At 42.7% G+C, this 20,671-nt stretch overlaps 1 protein-coding gene across 2 annotated transcripts in view; it reads right to left on the bottom strand.

Moving 5' to 3' along the window:
• The window catches only part of LOC149432715 (sialic acid-binding Ig-like lectin 12), a 42,948-nt gene that overhangs the window by 11,624 nt on the left and 10,653 nt on the right, over positions 1 to 20,671 (bottom strand). For both annotated transcript variants that reach the window (XM_089664980.1, XM_089664979.1), the window contains exons 4-8: positions 18,901 to 19,254; positions 15,108 to 15,362; positions 10,397 to 10,426; positions 8,178 to 8,450; positions 3,507 to 3,636 (exon numbers count right to left, since the gene is read on the bottom strand). In XM_089664980.1, the coding sequence (XP_089521106.1) occupies positions 3,507 to 3,636; positions 8,178 to 8,450; positions 10,397 to 10,426; positions 15,108 to 15,362; positions 18,901 to 19,254 (1,042 nt within the window). The remainder of the gene's footprint in view (positions 1 to 3,506; positions 3,637 to 8,177; positions 8,451 to 10,396; positions 10,427 to 15,107; positions 15,363 to 18,900; positions 19,255 to 20,671) is intronic.

The raw sequence follows: 20,671 nt of genomic DNA on the forward strand, positions 1-20,671 counted from the left end.
TGATTGGCTGCCATGCTCAGCTGCACCAGATTTTGAGTGCTCTGGTTTTAGTAAATCTTCCGCAGTGTAGAATATTCTCCATGGCTGGTAATATGTTTTTTTGTCTGTGTTTTGTTTAATCTTGTTGAATTCTATAAATATATATATAAAAAAAAACTTTAGACAATTTGTTATTCTTGTTTATAGCCTTGGAGACCAATCTAGAAAACTCTGTTTATAATTTTATTTTTGTACACATGCTTCCTAACTTTCTAATGAAGGCATGAGTTGTATGAAAATCATATTTTATATCCTCCTGACTTTGAAGGCTTTTAATCAGATAGGTAAGATGTGCAACAAGATACACTATATTGCCAAAAGTATTGGACCACCTGCCTTTCCACGCACATGAACTGTAATGGCCCCCCAGTCTTAGTCCGTAGGGTTCAATGTTGAGTTGTCCCCGCCCTTTGCAGCTATAACAGCTTTAACTCTTCTGGGAAGGTTTAGGTTGTGTCTATGGGAAGTTTTGACCATTCTTCCAGAAGGGCATCTGTGAGGTCAGGCACTGATGTCGGACGAGAAGGCCCGGCTCGCAGTATCCGCTTTAATTCATCACAAAGGTGTTCTGTCGGGTTGAGGTCAGGACTCTGTGCAGGACAGTCAAGTCCCTCCACCCCAAACTGGCTCTTGTCTTTATGGACCTTGCTTTATGCACTGGTGCTCAGTCATGTTGGAACAGGAAGGGGCCATCCCCAAACTCTTCCCACAAAGTTGGGAGCATGAAATTGTCCAAAATGTCTTGGTATGTTGACTCCTTAAGATTTCTCTTCACTGGAACTAGGGGGCCAAGCCCAACCCCTGAAAAACAACCCCACACCATAATCCCCCTCCACCAAACTTTACACTTGGCACAATGCAGTCAAGCAAGTACTGTTCTCCTGGCAACTGCCAAACCCAGACACTTCCATCAGGTTGCCAGACAGAGAAGTGTGATTGGTCACTCCAGAGAACATGTCTTCACTTCTTTAGAGTCCAGTTGCGGTGTGCTCTACGCCACGGAATCCGACGCTTTGCATTGCACTTGGTGATGGAAGGCTTGGATGCAGCTGCTTGGCCATGGAAACCCATTCCATGAAGCTCTCTACGCACTGTTGTTGGGCTCATCTGAAGGCCACACAAAGTTTGGAGGTCTTTAGCTATTGACTCTGCAGACAGTTGGTGACTTCTGCGCACTGTGCGCTTCAGCATGCGCTGACCCTGCCCTGTCATGTGACGTGGCCTACCACTTGGTGGCTGAGTTGCTGTTGTTCCCAGTTGCTTCCACTTTGTTATAATCCCACTAACAGCTGAGCGTGGAATATTTAGTAGCCAGGAAATGTCACAGATGGACTTATTGCACAGGTGGCCACCTATCACGGGACCACGCTTGGAGTCACCGAGCTCCTGAGAGCGACCCATTCTTTCACCAATGTTTGTAGAAGCAGTCTGCACGCCTAGGGGCTTGATTGTATACACCTGTGTCCATGGAGGGGATTGGAACACCTGAATCACATGATTTGGAGGACTGGCCCAATACTTTTGGCAATGTAATGTATTTGACTTAATTTTATTAAAATCTTTATCCTTTTACTAAGCCCTGGTTCACACCCGTGTGATTTGTCATGCGATCTGACAGTTCGAAATCGCATGACAAGTTGCACCCTATTTGTGCCTATGGAATCGTTCAAATCAGAGAGGGTTATTTACTAAAACTGAAGAGTGTAGTGCAGCTCTTCATAAAAATCAGTCAGCTTCCAGATTTTATTGCCAAAGCTTAACAAAATGAGCTGAAGTTAGATAATTGGCTACCATGCACAGCTGCACCAGATACTGAGTGCCAGGGGCGGACTGACCATTTGGAAACTTGGGCGCTGTCCGAGGGTCCGGGGTCTACTGACCCATGAGATGCCCCTGGTACATTTTTCATAGGCTTTTTTGAGTTTGGGCAAGGACACAGGGGCCCCATGATCCCCTATTTCCGGGGGGCCCCATGAGTTGTCAGTCCGGCCCTGCTGAGTGCACCAGATTTTAGTAAATCAAAACCATTTTGACTCCAACTTTGTTTTTGAGAAAGGTTCCTGCACTTTTTGTGGCAATTTTATGTGTGACTTGTATTGGCATCTGTGCATGAAGTTGACAGAAGTCAGCAAGCCACACATAAAATTGCACTTGCCGACGGCTTTCAAATCGCGCTACTTCAGCTGAAGTAGTGAGACTTCAAAGCCGCATTTGGTGTGAACCAGGTCTAAACCAAGTAAAAAATAAATAATAATAAAAAAGAAGAAACGGTTGCCGCTTGTCAGCTTCAGTTTATTCCTACATATCTGTAAAATAACAAAAGGCGTCCCCAGGGGTGGACTGACAACTCATGGGGCCCCGGGCAATAGGGGATCATGGGGCCCCTGTGTCCTTGCCCAAACTCAAAAAAGCCTATGAAAAAGGTACCAGGGGCATCTCATGGGGCCCCCAACTGACCCTGGGCCCTCGGGCAATGCCCGAGTTTCCAAATGGTCAGTCTGCCCCTGGGCGTACCCCATTACTTCAGTGCAAATGTTTCCATGAGGTAGCTTCTGATTGGTTAACCCCCCTGGCGGTATTCCTGAGTGTAGCTCGGGGTAAAGTTTCAGTACCACAAGCAGTAACCACAAGCTACACTCGGGAATACACTGCAGCGTTGCTCCGGGATCCCTTGATCACTTACCTTGTCCTGTGCTCCCGCGATGTCCCTCCTGCAGTGTCCCCTGTAATGTCATCCGGCGGATGCCGGCATCTGTCTTCTGGGTTCCGTTCCCTGCGATGTACGGGGGACGGAACTGGTGGGAAATTTGGAAATGACAAAAAGTGACATTCACTAAAAACACTAAAATCACATAGTATAACATTCCTGTATCAAACCATTTCACATACATTTTGTCCCGAGTGCTTTGTCCGGCGCCCTGCCTGTATTTTTACTGTTCTTTCTGCCTGGAAACTGAGAAACGTCCATGGCGTCCAAAAAGCGTCCCTTTAGGTCAAAAGCGGTTTTAGACCGGCTAGAGAACAGCGATAGTAAATCAGAACCACTTGCAGAATTGAGTGATAATGATTCGTGGGGGAAATTCCTCATCAGACACTGAAAACGATTTTGCGACTGAACTCAGTGATTTGCGAACTTTGCGCTCAATTTCAAATTTCATTGTTTTTGGTTTGATTATATTATTGAATTAAATTTATTATTATATTATTATTTTTTATGATTATTTATTAAATTATAATTTATGATTTCGTGTTTCAAATTGTAACATCCCCGGGATGTTTACTAGACTCTTGTTCGGACAGATTTCAGTGAGTTGTTCCTAAAAATGGCAGGCCTACAATAAAAAAAATACATATTTCCATGCAAAAAAATGTACCGCTTTGAGCACAGAAATATGGACATAATCAGACCGCTAGGGAGGTTAAAGTAGTTTCCTTTGCCAAAAAAAAGGTGAATTATAATGGCTTACCTGCTACTCAACAGAAGCTTCAGTGTTACAGCAACCAACAAGACGACAGCAATTCCAACTGCACCAGCAATTCCAACTACAACAGCAATTCCAACTGCATCAGCAATCAGAAGATACTTTGTATTATCCGCTATATTAAAAGACATGTATGCAATTATTGAATTAATTGAGAATTCTACACTCTATATTCTGCTAAATTCTAATTTAAAAAATACTAGCCATTAAAGCACAAATAAAGGCAGATTTAAAAAAAACACCAATTTAAACAACATTCATCAAAAAGAAAACTAATTTTTTCAAAAGCCTCTAGTCTAAGGGGAAGATTCATTTTAAAAATGTGCTTTGAGAACGGCGCAACATTCGTGAAAGCTTAACAAATAGTTCCTGTAATGTCTGTAATATATGTGCAATAGTTTTCCTTGTTGCCAGGCGAAATGTAACCCATAACCTCCTAAAGCAGGAGTTCCACCCAAAAAGTGGAAACTTTGCTTGCAAAAAAGGGGGGGTGCAGCGCTAAGAAGTTAAATATCAATAAATAAATAGATCTATAAATATGTTTCCAATATAAAATGCATAAAAATGCATAAATGGAATAAAATTAGACCAGTTCAAATAGTGAGTGAGACAGTTCAAAAAGGTGACTCATGTGCTCTGGTTATTCTGGAACCGGTGTCCGTGCAATTGTAGTGTAAATAATGCGCACTCACTGGACGCGCATGTAAAATGCGCCTTATATCAATATTCCAGATGTCATCAAGGGGAGTCAGGAACTGGGTGGTCTTCCCTCTAAGGGATGGTAGGTCATCAGACAGGATCATTGGGGCTTTACAGGTGATCCACATCCCCCGGAGTTCCCCTTAAGGGGTTAAACCGGTATTGCTCCCTGGGTAGGAGATTTCCTCTATGGTTGTAAAGGTTCGTCCTGAGGCAATATATATCGAAAAATTATTTTTCGGCAACTACCCACTGAAAGGGTTGACCAGAGTTCATCCTCGCTCTCCCCGGGTTGGGATGTGCTGGGAAGGATCCAGGGACGGTCGGGTTGTTTTCCTCCTCCAGGGCGGAGATCTCCTCCCAGAGAGGTTCCAGTCCGGCGATGTCAGGCAGGCTGAGCACACAGGGCGCTCCTCTAGTGCAGCCTCATGGTGTCCCCGTTTCCCGGAGGGGGTCCCGATGGGCGGTGGGGTGTCTAGGAAGCTTTGCTTGTTTGCCTCCTCCCCACCTACACTGCCATATTTGGCACTTTTTTGGGGGGGAGCAGATACCTGTTTTTGATGGGTATCCGCTCCCAATTCCGGCTCAGATCGCCACAGCAAAGTGAGCCAGAAGTCTTCCTTCCTCAGTCTTCTGGGACACTTCACAGGTCCTAGAAGACTGGCAAACCAATCACGATGCGCAGTGCGACTTATGCATGCGCAGTGGGCACCCGACTGTGAAGCCACAAGCTGTCAGAGCCTGGTGCCCACAGTTGAGATGCCGGCGCCAGGGAGAGAAGAAGAAGAGAAGGGACGTTGCAGGTGAGCACATCGCTGGATCCTGGGACAGGCAAGTGTGTGTTATTAACCCCCCTGGCGGTATTCCTGAGTGTAGCTCCACAAGCGGTAACCCTGAGCTACACTCGGGAATACACTGCGGCGTTGCTCCGGGATCTCTTCTTCACTTACCTTGTCCTGCGCTCCCGCGATGTCCCTCCTGCAGTGTCCCCGGCAATGTCCTCCAGCCGATGCCGGCATATGTCTTCTGGGTTCCGTTCCCTGCGAGCCTCGGGACGTACGGGGGATGGAACGGCTGGAAATTTAAAAATGTGAAAAAGTGACATTCACTAAATACACTAAAATCACATAGTATAACATTCCTGTATCAAACCATTTCACATACATTTTGTCCCTACTGCTTTGTCCGGCGCCCTGCCTGCATTTTTACTGTTCTTTCTGCCTGGAAACTGAGAAACGTCCATGGCGTCCAAAAAGCGTCCCTTTAGGTCAAAAGCGGTTTTAGACCGGCTAGAGAACAGCGATAGCAAATCAGAACCACTCGCAGGATTGAGTGATAATGATTCGGGGGAAATTCGTGATCAGAGACTGAAAACGATTCTGCGACTGAGCTCAGTGATGTGCGAACTTGGCGCTATATTTCAAATTTCAGTGTTTTTGGTTTGATTATATTATTGAATTAAATGTATTATTATTATTTTTTATGATTATTTATTAAATTACAATTTATGTTTTCGTGTTTCAAATTTTATCCTACCCGGGATGTTTACTAGACTCTTGTTCGGACAGATTTCAGTGAGTTATTCCTAAAAATTACAGCCTACAATAAAAAAAATACAGAGTTCCTTGCAAAAAAATGTACCGCTTTGAGCACAGAAATATGGACATAATCAGACCGCTAGGGAGGCTACAAGTCAGCAGCTACAGTTTTTGTAGGTGCTGACTTTTAATAAACACAAAATTGACTAGAACTAAGCTTTAAGAACATTGGACCAGAAGAGTTTAATCGGCTAAAAACATTCAACCAGCAGGGGACTAAATATGAGATTTCTGCATAGGAGAGGGGGGGGTCCTTTTGCACTTCTATATGGAAGGGGTGTTCCTTGCCAGACTTCCAATTGAACAAAAACAGCAACAGCACATTTACTTACATTGCACTTTCATGGTACCACCAGAGACATTACAACGTATAGAATTTAAAACCAATATACTTTATTATAAAGAGTATATAAAATGCATAAAAATATCACGCCCAAATATCACACTGATAACTCTCTCAAAACTGGACTATTACACAACATACACAATTTTGATTTCTGCTTTAGGAACCTTAGGTTGTCACTTGTCCGTTCTTTATGGTCCTCTGGCTACTTTTATCGCACTGTTGACCCTTTGTGGCTGCTGAGAATATCATAAATGATACCATTTGAGGTGAGAACCATGTGACCCTTCGTGGACTAGCTATCTATGCCTGGGTGCGCCTTTTTCAAGGGTCCTGGGTTTAGTAACACTTTAACTTTGAGTAATAACTTGTTGGTTTTATAAAATAATGTCATGTATGTATTATGCTGTACTCAGGGGCGGACTGACAACTCATGGGGCCCCGGGCAATAGGGGATCATGGGGCCTCTGTGTTGGGGGCAGGGGCGGACTGACACCTCATGGGGCCCTCGGGCAATAGGGGATCATGGGGCCCCTGTGTCCTTGCCTACACTTAAACCACACCCAAAAAAGCCTATGAAAGGTACCAGGGGCATCTCATGGGGCCCCCTACTGACCCCGCGCCCTCGGGCAGTGCCCGAGTTCCCAAATGGTCAGTCCGCTCCTGGTTGTGGGTATCTCTAAGCTTCTCTCTGCACAGCCAGGCAACAGGTATTTCTCACACCAACTTGCATCCAGGAGATGGTAACCAGTCCATGGGCTTGGTTTTGTTGCTTTATTAGGGGTATTCAACTTGGATAGGGAAATAGAGATTATGCCCAGTTGGCTTGAATCAATGGAAGTGGGATACTTTCTTCCTATGCACATGGGCAGGGGTGGACTTAAAACTCATGGGGCCCCCGGGCAACAGGGGATCATGGGGCCCCTGTGTCAGGGCTCCCGGTAAGACCAGAGATGCGTGAACTGACACATGGAAATGCAGCCTCAAGTATGGTGTAACAATATAATTTATTAAAGGTTATACACAAATATAACGCACAATATAACAAAACCAAACCTCCAACTGATAACGGAATGTACACAGATAAGAGCAGTCAGGACTGGTGAGGTGAAGTGGTCAGGCGGGCCGGGTCAGGAATCATCGGGCAGACAAGACACAAAGGAGTAGGCAGAGGGTAGTCAGACGGACCGGGTCAGGAACAATCAGGCAGACAAGGTACCAAAGGAGCAGGCTGGAGAGTGGTCAGGAATAGCCGAGGTCAGGACAGGCGGAGTTCATTCAGGGTCAGGATCAAGCAGAATCAGGAATAAGGCAGGAAGCAGACAGGATGCAGGTACAGGGGCTCATGGAAAACATACACCAAGGCACTGACTGCAGGTCTGGCCATTCCTTAAATACACCTCCTGCAATCAGCCTCAGGTGATGGCTGACTGCAGGAGTGAGCTTCTGGTTTCTGAGAGCACCCGCTGGCCAGCCCTGGTGCTGCAGCCCACAAGGCAGGTGAGTCCCACCACCGTTGGCAAGTCCATTCCTGACACCCTGTGTCCTTGCCCAAACTCAAAAAAGCCTATGAAAAAGGTACCAGGGGCATCTCATGGGGCCCCCTACTGACCCCGGGCCCTCGGGCAGTGCCCGAGTTTCCAAATGGTCAGTCCTGGTTTCCTGTAGATAAAGTATGCTCTCAAATACTACAGGCGAAGTAGAGGAACCGCGAAACATGTTGACAAGAACTGGCTAAACACGTCTAAGAATTTACCATCTGATCTATGGTGCTCAAAAGTACCATTTTATGGCAATACTAGTCCAGTTTTGAGAGAGTTATCATTGTGATTTTTGAGCATGATATTTGTATGCATTTTATATATAATAAATTTAATGTAATACATTTTATATGTTGTAATATCTATAGTGGTACCATGAAAGTCCGTATTGCCTCAACTATATTTCTTCCTAGTCATTTTGGGACGTAGGTACCTTTTTATGAGTATACATTTTTCGGCACACTTTACTACTTACATTGCACAATGATATTGATGGTTTGATTAATGGCCGAAAGATTATTGTGAGCCAAACAGTGATAATTATCTGCCCCGCTGGATGATATATTGCTCAGATAGAGCACAAGCTCACTTCCATTGCCCTTGCTGAGCACATTCTTCTCTCCCTTCATCCAGGTCACCTGAGCTCCAGGTTTGCTGTCCACCGAACATTTCAGAGCCAGTGAGCTTCCTTCTTGTACTGTCAATTCCTGTTGTATGGTACAGTTAGTGATGGTGTGGTTTTGTATTTCTGTAGAACAGACAAAAAAGCAATTATTAAAGAGGTGCTGCCATGTCTGTGAACCCCATTCCATCCCACTGATAGTTACCTCTCCAATAATCCCCTAACGCTCCTTCATCCATCACTGCCGATACCAAGCTAACAGGTAGCAGCTAGCATCAAAGCCTATAAGAAGGAGCAATGGTGTATTTAGGTTTTGTGTTGCCCTAGGCAACACAAAAATCGGCCTCCCCCCCTACGGAGAGACCCTGACACTGACAAACACCCCCCTCCCCCATAACAAGAGACTGACATTGACCAACAACACCCCACCCTAGCCCCCCACCCAAGAGAGCCTTCCACCACCGCCCCCCATACACTGGCAACCCCCACCCCGGCGAGAGAGAAGACACTCACCTTCACAGCTCCGGACATCCCTGGGAATAAGAGTCGGGCTCTGCATACACCAACAAGCAGCCCGCAGCCTCTCTCAGATCCAACCTGACCCCCATACTGCATGTGTCCTTTCTTCCATCCCTTCTTTCGGGGGGCAGCTCTGCCCCCCTGAAAAATGCTGCAGCCCCCCTGAAAAAAATGCTGCCCCCCTGAAAAAAATGCTGCCCTAGGCAAATGCTTTGTTTGCCTTGTGGTAAATATGCCCCATGAGAAGAAGTGATGTCCTTGCTTTCATAATGTGACTATTGATTAGAATTGATTGATTAGGTCACTTGCTCCCCCGTACCTGAAAGCACCGGGTATTTTGTGCCAGTTAAGGTAGATAAAACTATGACGGGTGAATTGCTGAAGATGGGAGTGCCAGTGGTCACCCTAAACTGCCAGTGTCTTTAAACAAATTCTCCTGACAAAAAAATTAATTGTTAAAGTAAGTTTTTTGTCCCCGGGAGTCTCTGCTCTGACTTATTTACTTGTATGTAAATTGCAGCTTGAGCTACTGAATTCTGTAGGCAACTGGAACTGGCTTATGGCTACAGGAGATAAGGAGACACAGGAAAATGTGCACAAGAAATGAGAATAGCATGTGCTGGCTTCATGGAAGATACAAAATATTTATATAAGCCCTTTGTCTCTCATGCCCTCTGAGGAAGATCTAGAATGTGGAATGATTGAATCGGGTCGGGGTATTTTCATTCTTTTCTGTGTGGTTTCATATTCTTGTATTAAAAATTCTCATGTAAGAACACTGTCAGAGCAATATTCTTTTTAGAACCCATATATATTACAATGGCAATGTGTATGTTATAAAGGTGATACAAATCTCTTTTAACAAAATGTCTCTTTCTATATATGTATCATCCCATTGCTGCATTAAAGTCCCACTGGGGATTCTTTTTTTTTTTTTGCAGTTTTATTGATTTTTCATACATCAAATTTGCTAAAGAAAAAAGAGAAAGAAGCTCATCGATGGTAGAAATCTGCAAGGGTACAGAACCCACTGGGGGTTCTTTGGGTATATGCAAATATTTATATGTAATATTTCATATTTATAGTTATATTAACCCCTTCACCCCAGCCGCACACAAGTGTGCGGTCTCCCGGGCATCTGGGCCTAGACGCCGAGCGGCCGCACATTTGCGTTCATGTAACAAAAAACATATGTGCTGAGAGCGCGCGTCCTGCGCGCTCCCAGCACACATGTGCGGTACTCACAGAAAGGTCCCAGTCCGCTCTTTCGATCGGGACCTTTCCCGATCATGCGACCGCCGTGACGACGCGTCACGGCAGTCACATGATCCCTAAACCACGCCCCACGCACGTCTGAAACTCTTAAAGGGCCGGTTGGCGCCGGCGGGAAGGGGTTACAGAAAAAAAGTTAAGGTAATTATAAACCCTGACCCTAATAAAATCCAATTTAGTCTGCTAAAGCACTATGCATCATGTTGATATTATATTGGAGACAGTTGTTCTTATTACAAGATGAGTTAATGTGATAAAATATATGAAATGTACAACAATACCTAGGATGGTAATACAGATGGAAGGTGGATCTGTAATATAAACAGAAATAAAAAATAAACCAATATACATTGATACAAAGCATTCATTATTCCATCAGGTGCTCAATGTTGTGTAAGTCGATTATTCTTTGGCTACCTTAACACAATTTTAAGTAAATAAGTCACTATTTTAAAACCCAAAACCAAAGGCGTGGCTGCAGAGAAAAAGATTTATTCTTACCACTCCTCTGTAGGTGACAATTTTTTAGCATTTGCCACTTCCAGAAGTGTCGGATACCTGATACTCCTCTACAGGCTATTATTATTATTATACAGTATTTATAAAGCGCCAATAGTTCGCTCAGCGCTGTACATTACAGAGGGGGACAGAACATGTGACAGAACAATACCAATACAATGCAAAACATGAGGGGTTCGAGGGCCCTGCTCTTTCAAGCTTACAATCTAGGAGGGAGGGGATGGTGGCACAGGAGGAGATAGCTGTGGGGGATGGAGTGGTAGGAAGAGTGAAGGAGGTCGGCAAGTTAGCAGGGGGTGGGGTAGGCTTCCCTGAAGAGGTGGGTTTTCAGGGTGCGCCTAAAGGAGAGGAGAGTAGGTGATAATCTGATGGGTTGGGGCAGGGAGTTCCAGAGGATGGGTGACACCCTGGAGAAGTCCTGGAGGCGGGCATGGGAGGAGGAGACCAGGGAACTAGAGAGAAGGAGGTCTTGTGAGGAGCGGAGTGTGCGTGCTGGGTGGTACTTGGATATTAGGTCAGTGATGTAGTTCGGGGCAGTATGGTGGACGGCTTTGTACGTCAGCGTTAGGATTTTGAATTTGATCCATTGTGCAATCGGAAGCCAGTGGAGGGATTGGCAGAGGGGGGTGGCGGAGACAGAGCGGTTGGAAAGGTGAATGAGTCTGGCAGCCGTGTTCAGGATCGACTGAAGCGGGGATAGCCAGCGGCAAGGCAGGCCAGTGAGGAGGGAGTTGCAGTAGTCTATGGTTCCTTTCTCCGGCCCCTGTGTCTCTGTAGGATAAAATAATGATTTAAGGAAGGAACCAAAGAGATTTACGTATCTGACACACCTGGAAGTGTCCTGGAAGATGTTTAAGCCACCATAGCTCTTAAAGAGAATGGAAATAGGCAACAAGGACTGTACCTTTGGTTGTGGTTTTTATAATAGTGGTAGAGTTACTTTATGCCCTGAATTAGCCTTCAAGAAGTGGGGACCGGCAAAGGGCTTAACTGCCTAAATAAATGACTATTTAAAAAGCTTTTATTGCCCAACCTCTGCAGCCAATGCTGGTGTCATTCCTCTTTGTTGGAATTGTAATGTAGAATATGAAAATACACTGGAAATATAATTAAAAGAATAATATCTTTGAACTAGCAGAAGAAGAAGAGGCAATGGCTACTGTTGGGTCTCTAAGAAATAGGTGAGTGATTCAACCAAATGGTGGACACCCACAAAAAAAAGCTCTAGTGCTTTTCTTTTGTGTGCTATAACACAGAAGTAAAAATGTATCTAAAGCCAAAACTTTTTAAATAAATAAATATTTAAAAATCTTTTCTTACCAATTACAGACAGCTCAAGATATTTACAGGTTCAAAACCTTGAACACTTAATTGCCCAACTTCTGCAGCCAATGCTGGTGTCACTCCTCTTTGTTGGAATAGTAATGTAGAATATGAAAGTACACTGGAAATATAATTAAAAGAATAATATCTTTGAACTAGCAGAAGAAGAAGAGGCAATGGCTACTGTTGGGTTTCTAAGAAATAGGTGAGTGATTCAACCAATTGGTGGACACCCACAAAAAAAAAGCTCCAGTGCTTTTATTTTATGTGCTATAACACTGAAGTAAAAATGTATCTAAAGCCAAAACGTTTTATGTTTTGGATTAAGTGGGCAATGGTTTGGTTAAATCCTTTGTGGGATTTATATTGTCATAGACAAAAACATGGGCAGCACATAAAAAGAGGACCTCAAATATCAACTGAGATCTCAGTTACCTTCATTTACCCTTTTTGATGTGCTGGGCTTTTTTTTTTTTACCTTTGGATTTGAGCCATGTCTCTATTGGTCATGTATCTGAGATCAGAAGAGAAAGGTGAAGGTGCCAGGTGCCTGTATTTCCTGGGGAACATTGTCACCAAAATTGAAAGTGAAGGAAGATTTAAACATTTTGAATTGTGACCAGAACAGAAATAGAGGACAAATCCTTCCATAAGGACACTTGTTCTAGTGACAATTGTCTAAGAAGGATTTCCCCCACTTTAGAGGGGTCTTTTCAGGAACTGAAGGGTAATCTCTCTAGTGTTGTACAGACAGGAAGAAGAACCTGGAACATGTATGAGTGAGACACTGGATTTGACTCATAAATATTTTGTGGTCAACGAAGGTCACTAGCATTCAAACGGGGCTTGAACAGTGGCTTTGATGAGGCTTCTCTCACCACAAATAGGGTACCTTTCAGCTAGGGGAGCCAGAGTTTGGAAGCCAGTTATAGGTCTAATGAGAGCGCCAGACCAAGAAGCCAGGGGTCCAAAGCTCCTTAAATACTGATGAAAATTCATACAAGAAGACATCATTCTTCAATGCATTTTGGGGGCTAAATTATCTTCCTTTTTTTTCAGAGCTATAAGACAAATACAATGGTGGTTGTATGCAACTACTGTATATGAACTTCTATGCTAGTTAAACATTGAAGTTCTTCAACAATCATAATAAACCCAAAAAATTGACATCATAATAATCTGAAAACAAATATAACAAACACTATATTAAAATTAATTTGATTATTAATACATTTTGAAGAAAATAGATTGCATTAACAATTCAAAATTTATTTTGATTTCTATAAGTTGCATCAACAATGGAATTAATTATAATATAATAGTTTTTATATGTTTTCATATCTATAGTTATACATCATATGGAAATATATGAATCTGACTATGATTTGATTAACATTCAATGTCATTTTGTCTTGTAGCTCCCGATAAAGAGAGAACACTTTGAGCCCCTGACATGTGATAGCTGTTTTGACTTTTCCTTAGGGATGAGCCAATGGTTTCACCTTCTGTTCGAAAGGGCCTGAGCATCATACAGTGTATAAAAGTAGTACTTCCTGCTGTCAATGGTTCCTAAGGAAACAGTGGGTGCTGGCACCCGATGCATCCCTAGCAACTGCCACTATCACTGGTACATTGCTCACATGGCCGGAAATCCTCAGCTATGTAAGCAAAGGGATGGGAATAGCAGTGATATCCCTGCCCACATATGGTAACTGGCCATATATAAGCAATGACATTGACCAAATATGGATAGGGCCGTATTTGGTCAATGATGTCACTACTATCTTCACATATACTATATTGCTGAAAACAGCTGAGGGAGTTGTCATTTCATGAGCAGTCCCATTAGGATTTGTCATGTTCACCAACCAGGAAAAGCTGGGGTAGGATCATGGGACATTTAGTCCCCTTGGGTGAACCGCCCACTGAAAGTAATGAGGTTTGAACTGCAGCCACCTCCAGGCCCTGCAGAAGAACGAGGGTAAAGTGCATCATTTCCCAGGCTGTAGAGGACACAGCTTCCTCTTGTCATGAGGGTGCTCAGACAGTGTATTTCAATGTCCAGTGTGCACCAACACTGCTACTTAACGGTGGCCTGAGCAGGATCCGGAGTGCTGAGTGTAGGACAGCCAGAGTCACCTGGGTGCAGAGCAGAGAGTGGACTAATTGCTGTGTATGATTGGATGGTGAGCTGCAATATTACTGGGACTAGTGAGCTGCTGCTGTGGGGTTTACCATGTGCTGCTAAAGAAAAGAGTCTGAGCCCTTTAGGAACTGCCCATATAGCCATCTAGTAGCCTTGTTGCTGCCTGCAGGCATGACTGGGACTATTCTCATGTGCACCAATGGTGCAATTGGGCCCCAACGCTAGCTGGCTAGAATTAGGACTAAAGACTGCCCCTTTACAGCTGCTACACAGAGACCTTTGCTTATTGCCTATGCTAAGAGGTATCTCTCAGAGGACATTGCACCATATCATAACCATTATTCTAGAGTGCACTCTAAACTGGTTATAGTATGATCATTCACGTTGCAGTTAATGTTTATATGCGCTGTTTATTTCTAACTCTCAATCTAGTGGCTTAAAACTCTATTCAGAGTTACTTTGGCTTAGTAATTATACTGACTAGCGGACTGTGTCCGAACCTACCTTCTGTGTGTTCAGACCACCATTTATTGTAACTCATACCAATACATTGAGTTCATTTACTGCTAAATGATCTTGTATCTATTTCCTGGTGCAAATTCACAGCCGAATTAAAGGCTTATCTTTACTAGTGTTCTTATAAGTGCTTGCAGTAACTTTCATTCAATCAAGTGCGTCAGAAGGCTGAGGGTGTTCTTGGAGTCAAGGTGCAGAACAGAGAGCCCAAATTATCAAGTGGCTCCTGAAGGGGTAGTGCTACATTTACAACAGTATTAAAAAATGTTCAGACTATTAATTCTTTTGTCTGACATTCTCATTAGAGCCACATAAAAAATAACTAAAAGAGATTTTAATCCTATCCTACTATAGCTAAAACTATAAAAAGGCTTGGTTTTGGATTTATTATAATGTGTAGGTGACAGTTTGTACAATTTACAACATTTTAGTTGCTGGCATGATTTCTTTTTATATTTTCCAACCACTTGCTCATATTTTATACTCACACTGAACAGATATTGTGATTTTATTTTGGGTATAATGCTTCGATGATGAGAAGGTCATCTGACAAGTTAATGAAGTTTGATCGTGACTCCGAGTCGGGACAAATGTCAGGTTTGTAGAATTAGTCCATATTCCCGTCTGATTCTGCCATGTTATTAGTGCGTTGGGGCAGCCTCTTGGTGCATTACATGTTAGGGTCACACTTTTACCTTCAGTCAGTATTCCAGGGTCCAAGATTACAGGTTTTTCATTAAAATCTACAAGAAAAGCCACCCCAAAACATATTTAAATTAGGTTTTAATGACAAGATATAACAAAAATGTTGGTGATATTGTAACTATTTCAAATTATAGCAAATTACGTGCTTTTTTTTATTGGTGTCTTCACACCTATTAGTTACCGGGTTCATTATTCCATTGGCCTTGTCACAGGGGTTCATAGCAAAGGGAAAAGAACCTTAAGAAACACACTGCAGTCTATAAAGACAAGAGTAATGGCAGAAAAGAGGTAATTCAAGATAAAATTATATATAGCCTGTTCATTCTTTCACATAAGCACACAGCAAATGCCAAGTAGAGTAACCAGACCTTCTGCTTCTGCTAGGACTCCTATATACCCGTTATTCAATCTTGACATTACAGCAAGTACAATAGCATTGCAGTGCGAGCATAGAACCATCAAGTTACCTGGAAACCATTCTAGATTTATGAAAGATAGGATATTTTGTCTTGTTTTATAGGACATAAATGCACAACATTTGCAATTATGTTCACAAGAAAAGTTTCTATGTTGTGAAGGGGAGTATTTACCACAAAGCAAACAAGGCATTTGCCTAGGGTGGCATTTTTCAGGAGGGCAGCGCCTTGGACAGAAGAGGGGAAACACACATTGCATGGGGTCCAGGAGGGATCCGAGAGAGGCTGTGGGCTGCTTGACACTGTCAGTGTGCAATAAACCTGAGCAGGGTGTCTTATATATATATATATATATATATATATATATATATATATATATACACAGTGGGGATCGAAAGTTTGGGCACCCCAGCTAAAAATTTGTATTAATGTGCATAAAGAAGCCAAGGAAAGATGGAAAAATCTCCAAAAGGCATCAAACTACAGATTAGACATTCTTATAATATGTCAACAAAAGTTAGATTTTATTTCCATCATTTACACTTTCAAAATAACAGAAAACCAAAAAATGGCGTCTGCAAAAGTTTGGGCACCCTGCAGAATTTATAGCATGCACTGCCCCCTTTGCAAAGCTGAGACCTGCCAGTGTCATGGATTGTTCTCAATCATCGTCTGGGAAGACCAGGTGATGTCAATCTCAAAAGGTTTTAAATGCCCAGACTAATCTGACCTTGCCCCAACAATCAGCACCATGGGTTCTTCTAAGCAGAAAACTGAAACTGAAAATAGTTGATGCTCACAAAGCTGGCGAAGGCTATAAGAAGATAGCAAAGCGTTTTCAGATGTCAATATCCTTTGTTCAGAATGTAATTAAGAAATGGCAGTCATCAGGAACAGTGGAAGTTAAAGCAAGATCTGGAAGACCAAGAAAAATATCAGACAGAACAGCTCGCAGGATTGTGAGAAAAACAATTCAAAACCCACGTTTGACTGCACGATCCCTCCAGAAAGATCTGGCAGACACTGGAGTTGTGGTACACTATTCCACTATAAAGAGATACTTGTACAAATATGGTCTTCATGGAAGAGTCATCAGAAGAAAACCTCTTCTACATCCTCACCACAAAAATCATCGTTTGAACTTTGCAAATGAACATACAGACAAGCCTGATGCATTTTGGAAACAAGTTCTGTGGACCGATGAGGTTAAAATTGAACTTTTTGGCCGGAATTAGCAAAGGTACGTTTGGAGAAGAAGGGGCACAGAATTTAATGAAAAGAACCTCTGTCCAACTGTTAAGCATGGGGTTGGATCAATCATGCTTTGGGGTTGTGTTGCAGCCAGTGGCACAGGGAACATCTCATGAGTAGGAGGAAAAATGGATTCAATAAAATTTCAGCAAATTTTGGATGGTAACTTGATGCCATCTGTGTAAAAAGCTGAAGTTAAAGAGAGGATGGCTTCTACAAATGGATAATGATCCTAAACACACCTCGAAATCCACGGAGGATTACATCAAGAGGCGTAAACTGAAGGTTTTGCCATGGCCTTCACAATCTCCTGACCTCAACATAATTGAAAATCTATGGATAGACCTTAAAAGAGCAGTGCGTGACAGACAGCCCAGAAATCTCAAAGAACTGGAAGACTTTTGTAAGGAAGAATGGGCAAAGATACCTCAAACAAGAATGGAAAGACTCTTGGCTGGCTACAAAAAGTGTTTACAAGCTGTGATACTTGCCAAAGGGGGCAGTACAAGATATTAACTCTGCAGGGTGCCCAAACTTTTGCAGACGCCATTTTTTGGTTTTCTGTTATTTTGAAAGTGTAAATGATGGAAATAAAATTTAACTTTTGTTGACATATTATAAGAATGTCTAATCTGTAGTTTGATGCCTTTTGGAGATTTTTCCATCTTTCCTTGGCTTCTTTATGCACATTAATACAAATTTTTAGCTGGGGTGCCCAAACTTTCGATCCCCACTGTATATATATATTTAATTATTATGAATTTGTGCCTTTAATGTGCCATTTCTGGACATTTTGGGAGTGCCTTTTCACCTTAATATTAGTTATTTAAAGTGCAATTGATGGGAAAAAAAAGATTGTGGATACCCACTCATAACACCCACCTGAGTAATCCAAAATTGTCTGTAAGATTATTGTATTCAAATGTTTCTGGTAAGGGCACTGTTAGTGTTACAGCATACAAAGACACGTTAGACAGTTTTGGCCTTCCAACCTTGAGGTAACAGTTTGGTGAAGGTCCTTTTCGGTTCCAGCATTAATGTGCCCCAATGCACAAAGACAGCTCCATAAAGACATGGTTTGATGAGTTTGGTGTGAAGGAACTCAAGGGTCCTGCACACAGCCCTGACCTCAACTCTAATGAACTTCTCTAGGATGAATTTGAATGTTAATAATAAGCCAGATCTTCTCAACCAGCATCAGCACCTGATCTCTCAAAGGCTCTTTTGGCTGAATGGACACTAATTCCCTCAAACAGATTCCAAAATCTCATGGAAAGCCTTCCCAGAAGAGGTTGTTGTAGCTGCAAAGGTTGGGAAGAAATGGTATGTTCAGCAAGCTTTTATGGTCAATACTTTTTACATATTTAGACTTCCTCCTGAATCAAATTTCCTTCATTTGATACCTGGATTCCTGTTATATTCTAGAAATCTTCAAAAAGTATTGGCTAGTCTACTTTAATACTTTCTAAGTCACTGACCAGGCATTATTATGTTGCTTGGGAGTTCAGTTTTTCCTTACTGCATGCTTGACTCAAGTCAATCACAAAAAGTACTGAAACCTAAGACTGCCAGTCAACAAGCATTTTAATAAGGAGTTGAGCAGTGACAGGCTGCCAGGTATCAGGCAACAGCTTGTTTCCATCAAATTAACTTAGAAGGTTCAAAAGGACCTGCAAACTGTTATTCAACAGAACCCGTGATTTCTCTTCTCTAGAAATTATTTTTCTATAATACAAAGCGTGCCAAAAAGCTTCCTGTTGGATTTTAAATACAAATCATGATCTACATAATTCCCAGTGTGTGGTGTCCATTTGAACATTTAAAGTCTCCATATTTATCTCAGAACATTTAGTCTTTAGTGAGTAGACCATTAGAGGGAACTGTTGACATTTTTGGGCAGTAAACCTACCTGTGACCTGTATGGTTATCATTTTGGTTACATAGGTGTACTTCCGGTTGCCTTGCCCATCTTCAAATCTGAAGTGATACTTTCCAGAATCTTCCTCTTTGGCGTCAGTTATCATCAGTGTACAATCTCCATTATCTGGATTTCCCATCAGCTGAAAATGTGGCTTTGTACCAACAATTGACTTGTCACTAGAGGCTACAAATTCATGGCAGAGAGTCTTCCAGTGACCTCTAGAGCCGGTAAAGGATTTCATGTAATCAGCAGTAAACGTACAAGGAATTGTGACACAAAGACCCTTTTGGACAGTAACGGTCTGATCCACCTGAATAGAATAGCCATCTACTTCTCTAATATCTGAAGGAAAAAGATAAAAAGAAAAATGGTATAACATACTCCCAAAGCATTGATAAAATGTATGTAAAAGCAAAGGTTTTTCTGAGAAGGGTTAGACCATCTCTCAAGCTTTTATTGCTGTTTATTATTAATGACTAAGCCCTGCTGGTAGGGTGGAACGCCTTGGAGGCATGGCCTGGACGGAGTATGGGCTGAGGTTGCTTCTCCTACTGTTATCTATGGGATATGTAGGATGTGGATTTCTTTCCCCTGCATACATTGTCACTCTCAGCCTCAAAAAACACATAGACCCTCCTGGCGTCTCCAACTCGCAATTCAAGCTCCTTATTCAAGTTACGACGGCAGCTAAGCAGGTTATAGCGAAATCCTGGAAATCCCCCACCCTAAGTGTTGCGGCTGTCAAAACCAGAATAACACAAGCCATGATACATGCAAAGGTGGAAGCCACAATTCTAGACAAGATTCCTAAATTCTTGCGCATATGGAGCCCATGGGTAGAGCGCTTCCTCCCGCCTAACTTTGATGAATCACTCCTTCTCCCTTGATTTGTATACTGTGTGCCAAGGATACTGTCAATAGCCCTTTGCAGGCAACACGTGGGGTCTGCTGTAAATTTGATGAATGCTCATGGAGTCATCGTTTTTGTTCCTCTTCCCCTTCCCTCCCTTCCACCCCCGTCTGACCCCCATCCAAACTTCCCCCTATTTCTTTAATGCACTTGGGAGACGTTACTCTGATTGGCTGGGACAATAATGTCATCTGTTGTCAACTCTTATTTACCTGTTTCCGCTAGAAAAGTATAGACATTTGTAATGTGATCCTCATCCATTTTTTTCTATGTCCTACTGCCATTTCAATGTCCAATGTACATTACCAAATTCTCCTTGTTTGTGTTATTATGGTTTTTTGTTAATAAAAATGTTTGAACAAGAAAAAACACATAGAATTTCCAGCTGTGGGTACCACAGTCTAAGTGGCAGCTGCCCAAGAGTGGTCATCATGGGGGCTTGAGAAAATCTGCGGTAACCCCTACATACACAAATTGCTGCCACGTTTCAAGTTAGTTTGGTGGGAACATGAACTATTCACAATAATTACTCTAATAGGTCTGTCTGACCATTGTGACTGTTGTTACTGGTGGGACGATGGTGCTCTCCGCTTCACCCTGCACAGATATTTCTCAGCTCACAGGAACACAGCCTAACTGCCAACTGACTGAGAGTGATCATCACTGGGGCTCAGGTAATACTTTGATTAAAGTGGTTTTAAATTTTCAAGGTTTTTTAAAAAACATTCTCTGTGCATTACCTCCCCCCCCATGCTTACCTGAACCCAGGGGCGGACTGACAAATCAAGGGGCCCTCGGGAAATAGGGGATCATGGGGCCCCTGTGTCCTTGCCCACACTCAAAAAACAA

Source organism: Staurois parvus, unplaced genomic scaffold (genome assembly GCF_062004578.1).
Source record: "Staurois parvus isolate SC_StPar_1 unplaced genomic scaffold, SC_StPar_1.0 ptg002113l, whole genome shotgun sequence".
Taxonomy (NCBI): Eukaryota; Metazoa; Chordata; class Amphibia; order Anura; family Ranidae; genus Staurois; species Staurois parvus.